This window comes from Pan troglodytes, chromosome 6 (assembly GCF_028858775.2).
Source record: "Pan troglodytes isolate AG18354 chromosome 6, NHGRI_mPanTro3-v2.0_pri, whole genome shotgun sequence".
NCBI lineage: Eukaryota > Metazoa > Chordata > Mammalia > Primates > Hominidae > Pan > Pan troglodytes.
In genome coordinates, this window is record NC_072404.2 from 71,274,351 (window position 1) to 71,296,573 (window position 22,223).

Here is a 22,223-nt window from a genome sequence, read left to right on the forward strand (position 1 = left end):
AAGCCACCAAGGCTTGAGGATTGCACTTTCTGAAGGAACAACCCAAGCTGTACTTTGGCCCCTTTTAGCCACAGCTGGATCTGGAGCAGCTGGGATGCAGGGCACCCAGCCCCAAAGCTTCATAAAGCAGTGGGGCCCTCCCTGGGCCTCGACCATGAAACCATTTTTTCCTCCTAGAGTTCCTGGCCTGTGATAGAAGAACCTGTCTCAGATCTTTGACATGACCTGAAGACATTTTCCCCATTGTCTTGGCTATTAACATTCAGCTTCTCTTTACTTTTGTAAATTTCTGCAGTGGCTTGATTTTCTTTCCAAAAAAATGGGGTTTTATATTCTACCTCATGGTCAGGTGCAAACTTTCCAAACTTTTATGTTCTGCTTCCATTTAAAAATTAAGTTTCTCATCTCCATCTGAGACAACCTCAGCCTGGACTTTATCATCTACATCACTATTAGCATTGGGGTCAAAAGCATTCAACAAGTCTCTAGGAAGTTCCAAACTTTACCATATTTTTCTATTTTTTTCTGAGTTCTCTAAACTGTTTCAACCTCTGCCTATTACCCAGTTCCAAAGTCACTTCCACATTTTCAACTGTCTTTATAGCAGTGCCCCAAACTACCTGTATTAATTTTCTGTATTAGTTTGTTTTCACACTACTATTAAGTTACTACCAGAGAATGGGTAATTTATACAGAAAGGAAGTTTAATTTACTCACAATTCTGCATTGCTGGGGAGGTCTCAGGAAACCTACAGTTATGGTGGAAGGCAAAGGAGAAGCAAGTACCTTCTTTACTAGGCAGCAAGAGAGAGGCAGAACAGAAAAAAACACCACTTACATAACCACCAGATCCTTTGAGAACTCACTTACTATCATGAGAACAGCATGGGGGAAAATTACCCCCATATTCCAAACACCTCCCACCAAGTCCCTCCCTTGAAACATGGGGATTACAATTTGAGATAAGATTTGGGTGGGATAAAATTTTACAGTAACGAATTCAATACAAGTCACAGAATATAGATTTTTTTGAGAATCTCTAAGGTTTCCAGGTTTCTCTTTAATTATCCACCTTATTAAAATAATCTTTTTTGTTTCAATATTGTTCTTCTGTTCTGAAAATGCATACAAGCTCACACACAAACACACTCACTTGCTACATAACTTTCTTATATGTGTATATATATATATGTATATATATTTATTTATTTATGTAATGGTGTCTCGCTCTGTCATCCTGGCTGGAGTGCAGTCTGCCACCTTGGCTCACTGCAACCTCTGCCTCCCAGGACCAAGCGATTCTCCTGCCCCAGCCTCCCTAGTTGCTGGGAATACAGGCATGTACCACCACGCCCAGCTAATTTTTTGTATTTTTAGTAGAGATGGGGTTTCACCATGTTGGCCAGGCTGGTCTTGAACTCCTGACCTCAAATTATCTGCCCCACTCAGCCTCACAAAGTGCTGAGATTACAGGCATGAGCCACAGTGCCTGGCTGATATATCTTTAGAGTAATATATTTGTATATATAACTCTATGTAGATCAAAACTAAAAGTCTGTTTTTGTTTGTCAGCAGAGAGGCCACATGTACAAAAAATATACAAAACAATTTTTTAAAAATATTTAATCAAGACTCAGAAATGTATATTAATTATACTCATGCAATTTTTATGACCATAAAATGACCCTATGGTTAGTAATAATTCAATTGTACATATTAAAATAAAACTGTATAATGAGCTTGTAATACAAAGGATAAATATGTGCTTGAGTTGAGGAATACCTCATATACGCTGCTGTGATAATTAACTAATGTATGCCTGTGTTAAAATATCTCATATATGCCATAAGTGTGGATGCACACTATCCACCCACAAAATTTTTTTAGAAATCTAAATAGGGTAAAAAAGAATACAAATTTGATCTATGAGAAAAAAATTATTCTACTTATTTGCAGTTTAAACCACTGGCAGGACAGGCATGGTGACCCACGCTTGTAACCCCACCAATTTGGGGCACTGAGGCGGGTGGACCACCTGAGATCAGGAGTTAAAGACCAGCCTGGCCAACATGGTGAAACCCCATCTCTACTAAAAATACAAAAATTAGCCAGGCGTGGTGGAATGTGCATGTAGTCCCTGCTACTTGGCAGACTGAAGGCAGGAGAATCGCTTGGACCCAGGAGGTAAAGTTTGCAGTGAGCCGACATCATGCCACTGCACTCCAGCCTAAGCAACAGAGCAAGACTCCATTTCAAAACAAACAAACAAACAAACAAACAACACTGGCAAAAAAGAGATTACTAGAGATGTCATTCCCCTACATTAACAAATAGTACATTGTTACCATCTTATACTTAGAACCTTAAGTAAAATGGGACCCATTAAATCTGATGACAAATTAACACTTCATTCAAAGCACAATAGTTTTAACACATTAAAAACAACTTTGTTTAATGAAAAAATTAAGTTGACACATAATCTTTAAAAAATTTTTAAATTTATTGCATTTTATTACATAAACGTACAATTGATAAAAAACAATCTCTCCTATCTCTGATGAAAAAACTGATCAAATACTTTCACAAACAATGGGAAGAGTCAACATGACGGAATCTGAGACTTGAGTTACATTATTATTTGCTTTTCAGAAACTATTTTTTTATAGAAGAAAGAAGCATACCTCGAAGGTAATTATGAATCTCGAAAAAAACTACTTCTTTAACATGTATATGGTGTTAGCTTTGGATCTCTTTTACACTCAACCCTCTGATTTAGTGTAATGTATGAAGTTTCAGTGCCTTCATTCTTTCTACTGTGACCCCTCAGATGTTTATATAGACTTAATTTTTGATTTAATATGTTTTCCCCATTTACTGGTTCTGCAAAAATATTTAGTACAAACTGGTGTTTTCTAAGCTGTAGGTTTTGAACAAATGTTTTTCACATTCATTACATGTTTAGACTTTCTCTCCAATATAAATTCTCTAATGTTCAACAAAGTTTGAGCATCTTCTCAGATCTTCAAATTTTTCCTTTAATATAAAATGTGTACAATAAAATCTGTAATGGAAGTAAAAGTACAGCAATCCTCTTTAAGTTTGTATGTTTGTCTTCAGAATAACTGGTCTTTACTTTAAAGGCCTATATTTTCCAAAAGGTCTTTTTACAGTAATCACATTTATAATTTTTTTTTGAGACGGAGTCTTGCTCTGTCACCCAGGCTGTAGTGTAGTGGCTCTATCTCAGCTCACTGCAACCTCTGCCTCCCCGGTTCAAGCAATTCTCCTACCTCTGCCTGCCGAGTAGCTGGGATTACAGGTGCACGCCACCACACCCAGCTAGTTTTTCTATTTTTAGTAGAGATGGAGTTTCAACATGTTGGCCAGGCTGGTCTTGAACTCATGACCTCATGATCCACCGACCTTGGCCTCCCAAAGTGCTGGAATTATAGGCATGAGCCAACACACCTGACCTATAATCCCTTTATTAAGTATAAACTTTCTGATATTGAGTAAGATGTGACCTGATATTAATGGTTTTTCACATTCTTTGTATTTGTACAATTTTTCTCTAGTATAAATGCTTTCCTGTACCATAAGGTGTGAGAATTTGTTAAAAGTTTTGCCACATTCTTCATATTTGTAGGAGTCTTCTTCAGTATAGACTATCTTACCTACCATAACGTGTGACTACCATTTAAAGTCCTTGCCACATTTAACACATTTCTAGAGTCTCTCACCAGAATGATTTCTCTTTTTTAGAAAAGTTTGAGGTGTGCTTAAATGCTCTGTCACATTTTTATGTAAGCAGAGTTTCTCTCCAGTATAAAATGTTTTAGTGAGTAAGCATGGAGAACCAGTTAAAGGGTTTGCCACATTTTTTTCTACAATTGCAGGGTTTCTCTCCAATATCAATTATCTTACATTTATTCAGGTTTGAGGACTTTTGAAAGACATTACCATATTGCTTATTGCAGGGTTTCTCTTCAGTATTAATTCTCTTATGTATAATAAGGGTTCAAGACTAGTTAACAGCTTTACCACATTCTTTGCTTTTGTAGAGTTTCTCTCTAGAATGAATGATCAGATATTATGTAAGGCCTGAGATGTGCTTAAAGGTTTTGTCACTTTTTTTATGTTTCTAGGGTCTCTGTAATGTAAGTTCTCTTAGGCTTTGGGAGGCTGACAAAGGTGGATCACCTGAGGTCAGGAGTTCAAGACCAGCCTGGCCAACATGGTGAAACTCTATCTCTACTAAAAATACACAAATCAGCCAGTGTGGTGGCACACGCCTGTAATCCCAGCTACTCAGGAGGCTGAGGCAGGAGAATCGCTTGAACCTGGAAGGCAGAGGTTACGGTGAGCTGCGATCATGCCACTGCACTCCAGCCTGGGTGACACAGGGAGACTCCAACTCAAAAAAATTTTTTTAAAATAAATTCTCTTGGGTTTATTAAGGTTTGAGGGTTGGTTAAAGGCTTTGTTACATTTTTTTACATTTATAAAATTTCTGTCCAATATGAATTCTCTTACGTTCAATTAAGGTTTGGAACTGGTTAAAGGCTTGGCCACATTCTCTACATTTGTAGTGTTTTTTTCCAGTGTAAATTATTTTATGCATTATAAGGCCTGAGGGTGGACTTTGCCACATTATTCACATTTGTAGGGTTTCTCTCCAGTGTGAATTATCTTATGTTTAGCAAGACTTGAATGCCACTTAAAAGCTTGGTCACATTCTTCACATTTGTAGGGTTTCTCTCCAGTATGAATTCTCTTATGTTGCATAAGGGTTGAGGAGCAATTAAAGGCTTTGCCACATTCTTCACATGTGTAGGGTCTCTCTCCAGTGTGAATTCTCTTGTGGTCAGTGAGGGTTGAGGATAAGCTAAAGGCTTTGCCACATTCTTCACATTTGTAGGGTCTCTCTCCAGAATGAATTCTCTTGTGGTCTGTGAGGGTTGAGGATAAGCTAAAGACTTTGCCACACTCTTCACATTTGTAGGGTCTCTCTCCAGTATGAATTCTCTTGTGGATAGTAAGTGCTGAGGAGCGCCTAAAGTCTTGGCCACATTCTTCACATGTGTAGGGTTTCTCTCCAGTATGAACTCTCTTATGTCTAGTAAGGTTCGAGGATAAGCTAAAGGCTTGGCCACATTCTTCACAGGCATAGGGTTTCTCTCTAGTATGAATTCTCTTATGTCTAGTAAGGTTTGAGGACCAGCTAAAGGCTTTGCCACATTCCTCACACCTGCAGGGTTTCTCTCCAGTATGAATTCTCTTGTGGTCAGTGAGGGTTGAGGATACGCTAAAGGCTTTGCCACATTCTTCACATTTGTAGGGTCTCTCTCCAGTATGAATTCTCTTGTGGTTAGTAAGTGCTGAGGAGCGCCTAAAGGCTTGGCCACATTCTTCACATGTGTAGGGTCTCTCTCCAGTATGAGTTCTCTTATGTCTAGTAAGGTTTGCAGACCAGCTAAAGGCTTTGCCACATTCCTCACATCTATATGGTTTCTCTCCAGTATGAATTATTTTATGTGTAGTATGGTTTGAGGAGCAGTTAAAGGATTTGCCACATTCTTTGCATTTGTAGGACTTCTCCCTAGTATGAATTACCTGATGTTGATTTAGGTGTGAAAGCATGCAAAATGATTTGCCATATTTGTTACATTTGAAATGTTTCTTTCCAGTATATCTTGTTTTATCTCTATTGGAATTTGAAAATTTACCAAAGACTTTGACATATTTATGAGTCTGAAATATTTTGTTTTGGGTAGTTGACAAACATTGGTTAACTTCACTATAACCTCCTTTGTGCACCTCACATTCACCCACACTTTTACAGCATTTTTTAAATTGTAATTTCTCATGTCCACATTTTCCATATGTTCTCGGTATTACTTTTTGGAGTGAATCTTTGATGCCCTGCTCTGGCTGAAGGTCTTGGATGAAATGGGAATGTGTAACTGAAAGACACAAAAAGCACAAGTTACTCCACTTTCTGGACTCATATAAATATATTCTACACATGAAATATATAAAATTACACAAGGTACATTAGCAAAATGCCATATCAAAATACCACAGGCCATAATTCCTTCATAGATGTATAAATGTAACAAAATCATAGTGATCAAAATACCTTTGTTGGAAATTTATAAATAAAGTAAGTGTGTGCACCATGTGAGCACGATGTCCAGAGCCATGCAGAGAGAAAAGAAAGGTCTGCTACATTTACCCAACACAGCCCTTCCTCATGCCCAGTAGAAGAACATAGTGCCTTTAATAACAGCTTTAAGTCTTCTGAGCTCAAAAGTGAATGTTACAACCGCAGAAAGACTGCAGTATGATGGGTAGAAGATAGGTGTAGAACATAGTTACTGACCACTAAGAAGAAATATGAAGAAGTCTTTTAATTGAAAAATAAATACAAATTGCAGACAAAACACATCCTGAGAACATGTTTGTGAGAATCCCAGAATCTCTACCAAAGACAATTGGTGTCATGCTATGACAGGAAGGAGCTGCATTATAAAGATCATGAAAGGTAGTTTTATGTTAGTGTCTAAATCTCCAACAAAGATTACAATGTATATAAAACATGAGGACAACATGGTGCAATCAAAAAAATAAAAAATTTTGAAAAAGCAACTATAAAAATAAAGATGTAGATCTTGATTTTTAAAATTTAAGATAATCCATATTATGCTCAATGAGAAAAATGGAAAACCAGACACCTAAATAAAATAAGAAAAATAAGAATACCAACAAAACTTGCAATAATAAAAATAAACAAGGTGGAGTTAAAAAAGAATAACTGAAAAAATTTAAAAGTAAGAAAAAAGTACGTAAAAAATGAAGAAGCTAAACAAACAAACTAGGATATACAGAAAAAGATCCGCAACACAAATTTAAGCAAAGTTTCAAAAGTCACAAACCAGAAGATAATCTTGGGAGCTGCAAGATAAAAGTGAAGTATTATTTATAAGCATAGTCCTCTGAGACAACCAGTGAATTTGTAAACAGAAACCTTGCAGGTCAGAAAAGAACTGTGTAAAATGGTCAAAGGCTGAAAAAAATTTTCATGGTGAGAATAATAAAACCAGAAAAATGTACTACAACATAAAGAAAAATAAAACTCTTCCAGAATGAATAAATGCTGGAAAAGCACATAATCATTGTATGTGCCCTAAATAAAATGCTGAAAAGAGGTCTTTCCACTTAAAACAACATGATGAAAAATATATGTAATCATATGAAAATACATAACTTTCTGAAAAACATATGCATATACAAAAAGCAAAATTCTGTGGCATTATTGTGATGGTGCAGAAAATACTTTTAGTTATTCTTTAAAATTTGAAAAATATAAGCATAAAAATCATAAAACATAAAAAGATATAATTAGCAACATCAATAAGAAGTATAGGGTAGATATAATGAGGACAAATTTTTCTATGCAACTGAAGTCATTTTTTTTTACCAGTTTAAAATATACTGTTGTAACATTTAAGATGTTTTACAGAATCTCCAATGTAGCACAAAGAAAAAAAGACACACGAAAGCAAATGAGTCAATTACTAGCATGAGACAAAGATTGATATTATATAATGGTAAAATGAGTCCATTTACTAGGAATCTATAATTATTACGTCTATCTATATGTATATGCATATATAACATCAGGGCTTCAAAACATATAAAGCAAATATTGACAGAAATGAAGCAAGAAATAAAATAGCAACACAAAATTATAAACATTAAGACCTCCTTTTCAATAATAAATAAAAAATTTAAATAAAAGATCAATTAAAAAAACTGAAAACCTGAAGAATATTATATTGTGTATGAATTTATTTTGCATTGCTATAGAAAATAACCTCAGACTGGGTAATTCATAAAGAAAAAGATTTTTTGATTCACAGTTCAGTAGACTGTACAAGAAGTATATGCCAGCATCTGCTTCTGGTGAGGATATGAGGAAGCTTACAATTATAGTGGAGGGCAAAGAAGAACCAAACATATCACATGGTGAAAGACGACGTGAGTGTGAGGTGGAGGAGCCAGGTTCCTTTAAGCAACCAGCTCTCATGTGAATTAATAGCGTGAGAACTCTATGATTGTGCCAAGTCATTCATGAGGGATTTGTCTCCATGATGCAAACAGCTCTCATTAGGCCCCACATCCAACAGTGGAGATTACATTTCAACACGCCATTTGAAGGGCATCGACACCATATCACAAACCAAATAGGCTAAACAGACATGTACAGAACTCTCCAGTCAAAAGCAAGTGGATACACAATACTCTTATTTGCACCTGCTGCATTCTGTTAGAACACATAAGTCTTGGTAAATTTCAAAAGATCAGCCAGCTGCAGTGGCTCACAGGTGTAATCCCAGCAGTTTGGGAGGCCAAGGTGGAAGAATCACTTGGGGCAAGAAGTTTGATACTAGCCTTGGGAACACAGTGAGACCCTGTCTCTACAAATAACTCAAAATTAGCTGAGCATTGTGGGGTATGCCTCTAATGCCAGCCGCTCAGTAGGCCAAGGTGAAAGGATTACTTGAGTTCAAGAGGTTGAGGCTGCAGTGAGCCAAGATTGTGCTACTGCACTACAGTTTGGGAAACAGAGTGAGAAACTCTGAGTCAAAAAAAAAATAAGAAGAGCAAAATCATACAGTATGTTTTCTAACCCAAACTGAATAAAACTAAAAAGAAAAAAAGTAATACTGGCAAATCAAAAATACATGGAAATAAACACACTCTTCACTGTATTCTTGCACAGGGTCAAATAATTTAAATTAATTTAATATTTTTTCTCAAGGGCCAACATATTTAAGTGATGACTTAATTTGTTAAGATGTCAATATAACCCACAGTGGTGAACAAATTTAATATAATCTGTATCAAAATTCCAAAAGTATATTTATTCCTAAAATATTGTTTAAAATTTTTAAATTTTATTATGAACCAAATCTAGAGAAACACACATGAAAAACACAGAGTCACTATACTTCATAATTGCAAAACATAATAAAAAGCTGCAATAACAATAACTATGTGGTATTCACAAAAAGACAGATAAAGACATGATAGAACAAAATAGAAAGCCCAGCAATGAACTCTTCCGTGTATGACCAAATAATCTGCCTCAAGGTTGCCATGAGCAGACAATGGAGAAAATATAATCCCTTCAACAGATAATGTTGAAAACTGGACATCTACATCGAAAAAATGAAGTTGAATGGTTTAATTGCATCACATACAAAAAATATTTTAAACAAAGTACTCAGACTAAGAAAAACCTAATGAAACTCTTAGAAAAAAAGTATAGTGCAAAGACATGACATTGGTTTTGGCACATTTTCTTAGATATGCCATCAAATGCATGTGCAACAAAGAGGAGAACAGAAAAATTTAATTGGGCTAAACTTCAAAATTTCTGCAATCAAATAAAACATTTAATAGAGTGACAGTGTCTCCCAAGAAATCGGTGACAATATTTGAAAATCACATGTGATAAGACTTAATATTGAGAATACATAAACTACTCCTAGAACTAGACAACAATAATTGAATTACTTGATTTGGAAATGGACAAATGAGCCAGGTGCGGTGGCTCACACGTGTGATCCCAGAACTTTGGGAGGCTGAGGTGGGCAGATCACCTGAGGTCAGGAATTCGAGACCAGCCTGACCAACATGGCGAAACCCATCCCTACTATAAATACAAAATTAGCTGGGTGTGGTGGCACATCCCTGATCCCAGCTACTCAGGAGGCTGAGGCAGGAGAATCATTTGAATCCAGGAGGCAGAGGTTGCTGTGAGCTGAAATCGCGCCATTGCTCTTGTTGCCTGGGAAACAAGAGTGAAACTCCGTCTCAAAAAAGAAAGAAATGGAAAAATGATTAAACTAAATTTTAATAAAAAAGATATACAAATGGGAAGAAGCATTTGAAAGGTTGCACAAAATTAATAATTTATAGAAAAATGCAAAACATAATCACAATACAAAACAAAATCACCTTACATCAATTAGGATGGCCACTATAAATTTTTTTAAAACACCAACTGTTGATGATGTAAAGAAATTGAAACCTATGTAAGTTGTTTTTTATGAGAAAAAAGATACAGCCATCATAAAAACATCATAAGCGTTCTTTAAATAATCTAAAATGAAATTATCATATAATACAGCAATACCATTTATGAGTCTATATCTAAAATACGCAACACAGTAAAATGAAGGCATAAAAGGTACCCTGCCTGCATATCCCCCCACAGCAAGTGGGGGGATAACCAAGCCTCTAAATAAATAAATACATATAAAAAATTAAAAAATTTGTAAAAAATTTGTAAAAACTTTAAAATATATTTCAAGGCTATAGTAATAAAAACAGAATGGCATGTGCAGAAAAATGGATGACCACCAATGAAAGAGAAACTACTATTCTCATACATTTTAGACATGATGCAAAAAAAAAATTTTAATGGTTTAGAGTTTTTCAAAAATATGCAGATATTAGTGTGTTCCCAAAAGCAATGGCAAAGCAGTCAGTTTGCGCAGTCCCTGATAACCTTTAAAGAAAACTTTGGCTCACACTGCGAACTTGAAGAAAGATTATTGAAGCAGAAGTGGAATCCTTAGAGACTTTAACAGCATGAGGCAGGAGGTGTCCCTATGTGAGAGTAAAAGAAAAAAATGACTTGAGCTTCTCAGAAACTCTTTTCATCAAAGCACAGCTCCCCAGACCACATTTTAAGGTCTGGCTGCCTCCTTGATTTGTGTACCTCTCATCTGTCTCATCTGCTTCATTCGCTCTCACCTACCTGGGTGTTTGGCTACCATCTCATTTCTCTTTATATTCTGGGACTCTTTATTTTGCTCCAGACAGGTGATCAAGTCTGGCTTAGAGACAGCAATACCTGTTTTATTAAGGAAAAAAAGTAACATAGATCATGCTGAATTCTTTAATTACCAAATTAGTATTATGCTTAGAGGATATAATAGAAAATTCTAGAAAATTAATATTGATTCATAATAGAACTTTCTAAATATTCAGAAAATATTTTAAATTTGTAGGTCCTTAATTTCACTACTCAGTACTACTGAATCAAAAATTGGTGGCAGCAACTGAATTCTAATGTGTGGGCAATGATCTTTTATGCCATGGCATTTTTGGAATTCCCACTAACCTAGAGCAAAAGATACATAAGCTCAGGAAAGGCAAAAGTTCTGGTCAAGATAAAACATCTTGAAGAATTTGTTCTACAGCAATGAATCCCCAAGATTTTCTTAAAATTGGAGATCTAAAATTCATTCATGCAAAGCAGAAATTACCAAAAACATCTTAGAAAAGAGAAAAGCAATATATTAGGAATTATGTATTGAAGTTATCCTCACCCAGGGAGACCAGGTTTCTGTAGTTCTCTAACATCACATCTCTATATAAATTCCGCTGAGCACAATCCAGGCATTGCCATTCCTCCAGAGAGAATTCTATAGCTATGTCTCTGAATGTCAACGGTCCCTGGAAAACAAACAAACAAACAAAACCACACATGAACACACAAGCACTTACCACATGGCCATAGGCAGAGATTTTTATTTGACTCAAGTTAAAAAAGAGAGTAAAAAGAAGTGGTTCTCACTTACAAGAGTGACTAAAATTATTCAATAAGATAATTTTTAACACTGAAGTATTCTCTAACTCTGAGAAAAGAGGATAGCATAAGATCCACAATACCACTGTAGATTTGATACTTTTCTGGATGATACATTATAAAATTAAGGGCATCAACATGGACATGTCTTTTTCTTTTCTGTTTTTCTTTTCTTCTTTTTTTTGAGACCGAGTCTCACTCTGTTGCCCAGGCTGGAGTGCAGTGGTATGACCTTGGCTCAGTGCAACCTCCACCTATCGGGTTCAATCGATTCTCCTGCCTCAGCCTCCTGAGTAGCTGGGACTACAAGCATGAGCCACCATGACTGGCTAATTTTTGTATTTTTAGTAGAGGTGGGGTTTCTCCATGTGGACCTGGCAGGTCTTGCACTCCTCACCTCAGGTGATCCACCCACCTCAGCCTCCCAAAGTGCTGGAATGGTAGGCATGAGCCACTGCGCCTGGCCGGACATGTCTATTTTTGAGTGCTATATTTACATCATATAGAATAAGTTGTGTATATTTCTCAGATAGAAGAGTCATGATGAATTGGAAGATACCTCTCAAGTCTTAGTATGTGCAATAACTAAAGATCTTGTGAGATTTTGTTTCAGGAGATTTCGGAGGAAGTCTGAATTTCTGAATTTTTAGCAAGCTCACCAATGTTTCTAGCCTAGTAAGAATATTTTGTCAAATATCCAGTAAATGGCAGAGTTTGGGTTTTTCCCAGTTTCTCTCACCTGTAAATAAAGATAAGAGCCTTCATTTTTAAAAGACAAATATAAGCAAAAGTCATCTAAAAGGAAAGGACAGCTTCCAGATTAAATGCAACGGTTTATGCACTTCAGCTAGTAAATCTCCTAAGTGTCCTTAATAATTAAGAGAATAAGAATTAACTCTAGAGTGGAAAAAAATGTCATAGAGATCTTGAACCAAGTGAATAAAATTGTTATCAACTTTATTAGGACACATTTTTATTATGTGCTGATGCACACACAACACAGCATCACTGCTGTGGCATTTCTCTCCTCTCAGAAAAGTAAATTATAATCTACATTTAATTTTATTATATATATATATATATATTTTTTTTTTTTTGAGACAGAGTCTCGCTGTGTCACCCAGGCTGGAGTGCAGTGGTGCCATCTCATCTCACTGCAACCTCAACTTCCTGAGTTCAAGCAATTCTCCTGCCTCAACCTCCCAAGTAGCTGGGATTACAGGTGCATGCACCATGCCTGGCTAATTTTTGTATATTTTTTTTAGTAGAGATGGTGTTCCACCATGTTGGTCAGGCTGGCCTTGAACTCCTGACCTCACGTGATCCGCCTGCCTCGGCCTCCCAATGTGCTGGCATTACAAGCCAAAGCCATTGCACCTGGCCTAAATTTAATCATAAAGAAACATCAGTTTTATGCAAAGTTGAAGGTGCAGATAACTTCCCTGTTCTGTAATTTTTATTAGTAATTTTAAGGAGTCTTTCCTTAGCACCCTGGAAAGCAAGTATCTCCTAACAGTTTTTTCAGAACTTTCTGTGTAATAAATGCCACCCTGTTTAAATGAGCATTTTCTAAACGCTGTTCTGCATGGAACTAATAGAGCACACAGATGAAACCTCAATATAACATGTTTCACTTTTCACTAATCTCCAAAGACAACGGTGTTTCCCCAATAGAAATCTTGAGTATCCACACCTTCTAATGTTCAACAGCTACAATGGGAACATTTTATATATCGTAGGTCATAAATTTGTGGTAAGAATTCTGCATGATATACAAGAATCCAAGATGAAGAGAAATGTATAGAATGCTATGGCATAGAGAAAACAAATATTTTTTTCAGAACCCCTTGACTATCATAAAAATCACAAAAAATAGTTGAAACAGACTCATTAGGGATCAACAGCACAAGTAGAGAAGTAAAAATTTGCAAGTTCTGAACACAAGGCATTCCAAAAGGCAGAGTGGACACTGCGCTTGATCTGAGACATGCTCACCTGAGAAAAAGTGATTTGTTTCTTTTCCTCCTCTTTCTCTGAAATGTATTTTCAGATAAGATGCTCTGGACATATCAAACCTGCATCTTGAGAATATGACTTTAAAGTGCAACCTATTCACCTGCTACCACCACACACACCCACGGGCGGAAGACCGAGACTTGCAGAAAACATTCACCCATTTTTGTTGTTTATAACTGAAAAGATTTAAGAGCAATGAGAGAACAATGAGCTTCTCCACAGCTATTAAAATATAAGTTTCTTTGTCCCTGCCCTCCCCTATCAGAAACCAGCAATTTTCTTTAGAGTAATGGGAACATGAACCGCACTGACCTCTTCCTACCAAACTGAAACAGGGCAGGCAGTGCAGCCTTCCTTTGATGCAAAAGTTGAACTAAACTCTCCTGAATGTATCTTGAACCCCTCAAGTTTATAAATCACTTGGTAATCTTGGCCCCGCTCTATGCAACGTGATTCTGCAGGATCCAAAAGGGTCCAGGAATGGGCTTTTACAACAAGTCCCCTGTAAATGCTGACTGTGCTTTCCCAGACACATTATTAGCATTAGCAAGAGAAAGCAGGCACAGCAGAGTCCCTTACACACACCACATTTGTCACAATACTAATACTTCTGCTACAAATAAAAACAACCAATTTCCACCCTGAAATGCTATATTTTTGTTGGCTTTTTTAAGTTTACAGGGACAACAGAAGACAGCAATGTCTGAGTGAATCTGCACCTGGGAAACCTGTACACATGTACTAATAAAACGTTTATTAAGCAGGTACTGTGTGCTCAGGAGCATATCACAGAACACTGTGCTGGGAATAACACATTTTGTGATTTAATTTTCATAGCACCCTGGGAGTTGGTACTAAGTGCTGAATAATTTTTAGCATTTAGATTAAGAGCACAGCATTTTTATTTCTTCTTATCTTTCTCATTAATTTTAAAAAGAAAATGTATAGAATAATTCAATACAAAAAAAAAACATGTGAAAGGATGCAATTACATAAAAATGGAATAATCAGCTTCCAAATGGCTATTTTGGAAATAATGAAATTAAGGCAGAAATAAAATTTTTGAAACTAATTACAACCGAAATACAACATACTAGAATCTCAGGGTTAGAGCTAAGGCAGTGTTAAGAATAAAATGCATATCACTAAACATCCACATCAAAAAGTTAGAAAGATCTCAATTTAAAAATCTAATGTTACAATTAAAAGAATTTCAAAAGTAAGAGCAAACCAACTTCAGAGCTCACAAAAGTCAAGAAATAACCAAAATCAGAGCCGAAATGAAGAAGTTTGAGACATAAATAACTATAAAAAGTTCAATGGGCCACGCATGTGCTGTGGCTCGCTCCTGTACTCCCAGCACTTTGGGAGGCCAGGGCGGGAAGATCACGAGTTCAGGAGTTTGAGACCAACCTAGCCAACATGGTGAAAGCCCATCTCTACTAAAAACACAAAAATTAGCTGGCCGTGGTGGCACATGCCTGTAATCCCAGCTACTCGGGAGGCTGAGGCAGGAGAATTGCTTGAAACTGGAAGGCAGAGGTTGCAGTGAGTTGAGACCGCACCACTGCACTCCAGCCTGCGTGTAAGAGTGAAACTCTGTCTTAAAAAAAAAAATTCAAAGGAACCAGAAGTTGATTCTATGTAAACATAATAAGATAGATAAAACACTAGACTAATGGGAAAAAAAGAAATAATTCAAATACAAACAATTAGAATAAAAAGTAAAAACAAAAACAAAAACAGATGCTTGTGAGGTTATGGAGAAATTGAATGCTTATATGCTGCTGGTGAAAGTATAAATTTATTTAACCATTGAGAAAAGCAGCTTGGCATTTTTTCAAAAACCTGAAAACAGAATTACCATTCCCAATCCCGCAATTGGGAATATACCCAGTGAATGTAAGTTTTTCTGCCATGAACACACATGCACGCATATGTTTATTACAGCACGATTCACAATAGCAAAAACAAGAAATAATCCTGTATGTCTTCAATGGTAGACTGGATAAAGAAAATGTGGTATGTAAACACCATGAAATAGGATGCAACTATAAGAAAGAACAACATCATGTCCTTTGCAGCAACGTCGATGGAACTAGAGACAGTTATTTTTAGAAAACTAGTGCAGGAACAGAAAATAAAAAACTGTATGTTGTCACTTATAAGTGGGAGCAAAATAATGAGAACATGTGGACACAAATAAGAGAACAACAGACACTGAGGCTCAGTTCAGGGTAGAGGATCAGAGGATGAAGAAAATCAGAAAACAAATCTGTTGGGTACTATGCTTAGTACCTGAGTGATAAAATAATCTGTGCACAAAAACTTCATGATATGATTTTACCTATACAACAAACCTGCACATGTACCCCTGAACCTAAAATAAAAGGTAAAAAAAAAAAAAAATCGGCTGGGTGCGGTGGCTCACACCTGTAACCCCAGCCCACTGGGAGGCTGAGGCAGGCAGATCACCTGAGGCCAAAAGTTGGAGACCAACCTGGCCAACATGGTGAAATCCCGTCTCTACTACAAATACAAAAATTAGTTGGGCCTGGTGGCACACACCTGTAATTCCAGCCACTCGGGAGGCTAAGGCAGGACAATTACTTGAACCTGGGAGGCGGAGGTTGTAATGAGGTGAGATCGCACCACTGCACTCCAGCCTGGAGGACAGAGCGAGACTCCCTCCCAAAAAAAAAAAAAAAAAAAAAAAGCATTTCTTGGAAATTACTATCTTGAAGGAAATATTCAGGCCTAGGCAACCACAGCCTGCCAATTAACCTCTGATGACATAACCAAGAAATTTTTACCTGGATCTCACAAATAAACTACATAACTGTACCAAACCAATTATTGAATCTGGTTTGCTTCGTCATGAAACTTATAACAGACTTTTCTTCAAGTCTCTCCCATGGATCACAACCCACAAACCATAGCTGGGCGCTCTATGATTCTTGAATCACACTTTGATCAGATTCTCATTTTTAGAGTGACTCCCATACATCTCTAAAAGGAAAAATTAGGAACTAAGGACCCCAGGACCACAGCTCTTTCCACTCATGAATCTTGCACCCTGAGTCAGGATTCTCCCCTGATGACTTTCCCATCCCTGTACAATCTGGGTGAGATGAGGCGCTGGGAGTGCAGAGCAAACCAGAGAGGCCTCCAGTCCAGGGTAAAGCCACTGCAGAGGAAAAAGACAGAAATCCCAGGGTCCCAGGCGCTGGCCCAGGCACCATCTTGCGGCTGGAGAGGACGAGAGCCGAGCTGGGCCAAAGACGATTTGGGTCGTCAGGCTCTGGAGCTGACTGCGAGAAAGTCTGGGACCTGCTACAGCCACTTTCTGCCGGTTCCAACCAGCCCCCACCCCTCTCTCACGATGGCAGACCCAGCACTCACCATTTCCCGGCTTCCAGGGGGTCCCGGTCTTTTAGCCACAAATCTGCAGATACCTGCAGGACACAAGGACACATAGGCTTGGCCTCTAGGAGCAGAGGACACAGAGCAGTGAAGAGAAGAACTGCAGCTCTGGACGCAGAAAAACACGAAGGACCCGCAAAATTACGGAAGTAGCCTGTTCTTTCCAGCTGCATGCCTGATTGGACAGTTTCTAGACCACGGCTCCTGATTGGATAAGGTTTCAGGCCCCACCCTTCATGCCCTGAGTGAGGGAATATTTGATCAGACACTGGGCTGAGGGAAGCAAAAATAACAGCCTAGGCTGCAGCCTTCACAGGCAGGGCTTCTTCCTTGATCTGAGCCAGGCCAACTTCAGAGGATATTTGCATTTAACCTTGTGTATAATGTCATACGCATTTATAAATGATATATAATATTTATTCATAAATTGAAATAATGACAATTATTTTAAAATTTAGGATTTTATGCCCTTCCTTGCTGCGGATCCTTTGCAGTGATATGGTGTGACTTTCTGGCTCCACCCAAATCTAATCTCAAATTGTAATTCCCGTCCATGTGCGGTGGCTCACACCTATAATCCCAGCACTTTCGGAGGCCGAGGCGGGCAGGTCACTGGTTCAGGAGTTCGAGACAGGCCTGGCAAATACGGTGAAACCCCGTCAATACTAAAAATACAAAAATTAGCCAGGCGTGGCAGCGTGCCTGTTAGTCCCGGCTACTCGGGAGACTGAGGCAGGAGAATTGCTTGAACCCAGGGGGTGGAGGTTGCAGTGAGCCGAGATGGCGCCATTGCACTGCAGCCTGGGTGACACAGAGAGACTTCCTCTGAAAGAAAAGAAAAATTGTAATTCCCATTTGTCAGGGCAGGGACCGGGCAGGAGGTGATTGGATCATTGGTGTGGATTATCCTCATGCTGTTCTGGTAGTAGTAAGGGAGCTCTCAAGACACCTGACGGTTTAAAAATGTGGCACGTCCTCCCCAGTTCTCTCTCTTTTTCCACCATGTAAGATGTGCCTTGCTTTCCCTTCACCTTCTGTCATGGTCATGAATTCAAGTTTCCCAAGGATTCTGCAGCCATGTAGGACTATGATTCAATTTACTTTAAAAAAAAATTACGCGGTTTGAGCTATTTGTCTGTAGCAGTGTGAAAACGGACTAATACATGCGGACAGCCTGAGATTTCAGAAGGGAGGCAATCCTCTGCAGTAAAATATGAGCCACATGTAAATTTTTAATTTTCTAGTAGCCAAATGTTAAAAATAATAAAAAAAAAAAGTGGGGCCGGGCGCAGTGGCTCACGCCTGTAATCCCAGCACTTTGAGAGGCCGAGGTGGGGAACCACCTGAAGTCAGGAGTTCGAGACCAGCCTGGCTTACATGATGAAACCCCTGCTCTACCAAAAGTAGAAAAATTAGCTGGGCGTGGTGACAGGCATTTGTGATGCCAGCTACTAGGGAGGCTGAGACAGGAGAATCGCTTGAACCCAAGAGGCAGAGGTTGCAGTGAGCCGAGATCACACCACAGCACCCCAGCCTGGTGACAGAGAAACTCTGTCTCAAAATAAAAAAGAAAGAAACAGGTGGAATAACAGGTGGAATTGATTGCAACAACTTAATCAGCCCAATATATCCAAAATATTATTATTTTAATATGTGATTACTATGTAATGGTTAATAAAGCATATACATTTTTGAAGCTAAATCTCTGAATGTACTCTTGTATTTTACCTTTCTAGCACATTGCAGTTCACACTAGCCACATTCCAGCGCCCTGTAGCTATGTCAGAGGCATCTGAAGCAGAGAAACTGCATCTGGAATAGGTGCTGGGTAAAATGGGGCTGAGACCTACAGGACTGCATTTCCATGAGGCCCGGCTTTCTAAGTCACAGGATAAATAGAAGATTGGCACAAGATCCATTTTACAAAGACCTTGCTGATAAAACAGTTTGCAGTAAAGAAGCCACAAAAATCCACCAAAACCAAGGTGGGAATGAAAGGGACCTCTGGTTGTCCTCAGGAATCACTACACGCTAATTATAATGCATCAGCATGTGAAAGACATTCCCACCAGCGCCATGACAGTTAACGAATGCCATGGCAACATCAGAAAGTTACCTTACATGGTCTAAAAAGAAGAGAAACACTCAGTTCTGGGAATTGCCCACGTCTTTCTTGTAAAACTCATGAATAATCCACCCCTTGGTTAGCATATAATCAAGAAGTAACTGTTAAGTATCCTTAGTTGAGCGGCCCACATTGCTGCTCTGCCTGGAGAGTAGCTATTCTTTTATTCCTCTACTTTCCCAATAAATTTGCTTTTGCTTTGCACTGCAGACTCACCCAAAACTCTTTCTTCTATCTTTTTTTTTTTTTTTTGTCTTTGAGACAGCATCCTGCTCTGTCACCCAGGCTGGAGTGCAGTGGCGCCATCTCGGCTCACTACAACATCTACCTCCTGAGTTCAAGAGATTCTCCTGCCTCAGCCTCTGGAGTAGCTGGGATTACAGGCATGCCCCACCATGCCTGGCTAATTTTTTTACTTTTAGTAGAGATTGGGTTTCACCATGTTGCGAGGCTGGTCTCGAACTCCTGACCTCAAGTGATCCTCCCACCTCTGCCTCCCAAATTGCCGGGATTACAGGCATAAGCCACTACCCCTGGCTCTAAATTATTTCTTGTACGAGATCCAAGAACCCAATCTTCGTTTCTGAATTGGGGCCATTTCTGGAAGCTTCTTTTCAGTGAATTACAAAAGGATGATACTAAGGAAACCCGCAGCTCAAAGGAAATAGACTGAATTACCAATTGGCTAACTTTTTGTAAGTGGTGGCATACCCGGGTAAAGAATGGGATCGGGTTAGTAGCCCAATTTAGTGGAGTTAGAGTGTCTCCTAAGACAGATAAGATAAAAGGTCCCTTTTAGTAAAAGGCAAGAACACTTGAAAAACTTGTGTTTGAGGTGCAGCTTAGAAAGGTTAGAGTCTTTCCTAAGATTTAGGGGGTTAGAGGCCCCTCTCAGTAAAGTCCCTCTCAGTTAAGATTAGATTTGGCATTATGGAATATTAACCATTGCTGTCTTTGTGTTTGTTTGTTTTTTTGTTTGTTTTGAGACAGAGTCTCACTCTTGTCCCTCAGGCTGGAGTGCAGTGGTGAGATCTTGGCTCACTGCAACCTCCACCTCCCAGGTTCAAGTGATTCTCCTTCCTCAGCCTCCCAAATAGCTGGGATTACAGGCGCCCACCACCACACCTGGCTAATTTTTGTATTTTTAGTAGAGACAGGGTTTCACCATGTTGGCCAGGCTGGTCTCAAACTCCTGATCTCAGCTGATCCACCTGCCTCAGCCTCCCAAAGTGCTGGGATTACAGGCATGAGCCACCGAACCAGGCCTTGTCTTTGTATTAAGTTGCCTTGCACTTTTTGCTAATGGCTGTGGCTGACAGAATTAGGTGAGTACAGAATCATGGAACATGTGGAGATTTTTCCTCCCTAAAGTGGGAAACTTGAGAGCAGATGGGACTGCAAAAAAGATTCTTTCACAACCAACAAGCGGCCACCTAAACTTTTGATTCGGTGCAATGCTTGGGTCTTTCTCTGGCTTTCCTGAGCTCCTCACCTTTCCTGCCCTGCCATAGGCAATCTCTCTCTCTCTCTCTCTCTTTCCTTTCCTATCTTTTCTGTTACTCTAGGCCACCATCTTGCGCAGAGATCACATGTTGAAACTTCTGGTCAGAAGTCCCTGAAACAGGCCAGGCATGGTGACTCACGCCTGTAATTTCAGCACTTTGGGAGGCCGAGGTGGGCGGATCACCTGAGGTCAGGAGTTGAAGACCAGCCTGGCCAACATGGCAAAACCTCGTCTCTACAAAAAATACAAAAATTAGCCAGGGTGGTGGCAGACGCTTGCAGTTTCAGCTACTCAGGAGGCTGAGGCAGGGAGAATTGCTTGAACCTGGGAGGCAGAGGTTGCAGTGAGCTGAGTTCACGCTACTGCGCTCCAGCCTGGGACACAGAGCAAGTCTCAGTCTCAAAAAAAAAATACTCCCAAAGAAACAAAAAAGAAGTCCCTGAAACAAACAACAACAACAACAACAAAACAATGGATGAAATTTCCCTCTTGTTTTATGTTCTTGGGAGCTTGACCTTGTAGCCATGTGGCAGTATTTTCTCTTGGTTTCTACCATCCGGCATACATAAATTTTGAAATTTATGTTATACTTAACTCTAAAAATGATCTTGAGCAGTTAAAAACCTTTGCAAGCTCAAAATTGGCTGCTGGAGGCTTCTTCTGGGAGACTCCAACGGAGACTGCTCAGTGCTGTAGCTCAGTAGCTGGGCTTTGCTGTCTCACAGTGGCAGCCTGGGTTCAGGGTTCAATTTCTAGCTTAGGAGATGAGTCCTTTCTGATTTGATATCTGTGTGAACATTTGTTGATTCTCTTCCCCTCCATGAAACATTTTGGATTTTCCTTTCTCTGAGCTACCTTTGAAGATTCTAGATTTTGTAAAAACTGCTTTGCCACCTTTTTGAAAATACTTTGTACACTTGTGGTTAGGTTCTTAACCTTAGTTAAAGCTTATTGGTTTCAGGAGGTGGAGGTTTCAGTGAGCCAAGTTTGGTCACTGCACTCCAGCCTGGGCGACAGTGGGAGACTCCATCACAAAACAAAACAAAACAAACAAAACAAAAAAAGGCTTATTTGTTTCACCTGTGACGTTATGTTAGTAAAGTTCAAAAGCCAGAAATATTGGCAATTTGGCATGGCTAAAGTCAAGCAATGAGAGAATTAAATACATGTTTTCAGAAAGAGCATCATGGTTAAAAGCTGGCTTAATTATTATTATTATTTTATTTATTTATTTTGAGATGGAGTCTTGGTCTGTCACTCAGGCTGGAGTGCAATGGTGCAATCTTGGCTCGCTGCAACCTCCACCTCCAGGGATCAAGCAATTCCCCTGCCTCAGCCTCCTGAGTAGCAGGGATTACAGACACCCACCACCACACACGACTAATTTTTGTACTTTTAGTAGAGACGGGGTTTCACCATGTTGGCCAGGCTGGTCTTGAATTCCTGACCTCAATTGATCTGCCTGCCTTGGTCTCACAAAGTGCTGGGAT

At 38.9% G+C, this 22,223-nt stretch overlaps 1 protein-coding gene across 1 annotated transcript; it reads right to left on the reverse strand.

The window, feature by feature from the left end:
- Nucleotides 1-2,481: 2,481 nt before the first annotated feature.
- On the reverse strand, nt 2,482-17,234 carry ZNF479 (zinc finger protein 479). Its single transcript, XM_054656345.2, has 4 exons — nt 17,084-17,234; nt 11,406-11,532; nt 10,832-10,927; nt 2,482-5,963 (listed from the first exon to the last, which is right to left on the reverse strand). Exons 1-4 carry the CDS (start codon nt 17,084-17,086, stop codon nt 4,651-4,653), a joined length of 1,539 nt encoding a protein of 512 aa, XP_054512320.1. The 5' UTR covers nt 17,087-17,234; the 3' UTR covers nt 2,482-4,650.
- Nucleotides 17,235-22,223: the final 4,989 nt, after the last annotated feature.

Coding starts and splice junctions, on each gene's coding strand:
- ZNF479 (XM_054656345.2), bottom strand. Junction 10,928..11,405: donor CAGAAACCTGGTCTCCCTGG/GTGAGGATAACT, acceptor TTAATAAAACAG/GTATTGCTGTCTCTAAGCCA. Junction 5,964..10,831: donor GATGGTAGCCAAACACCCAG/GTAGGTGAGAGC, acceptor TGTGTCTTTCAG/TTACACATTCCCATTTCATC.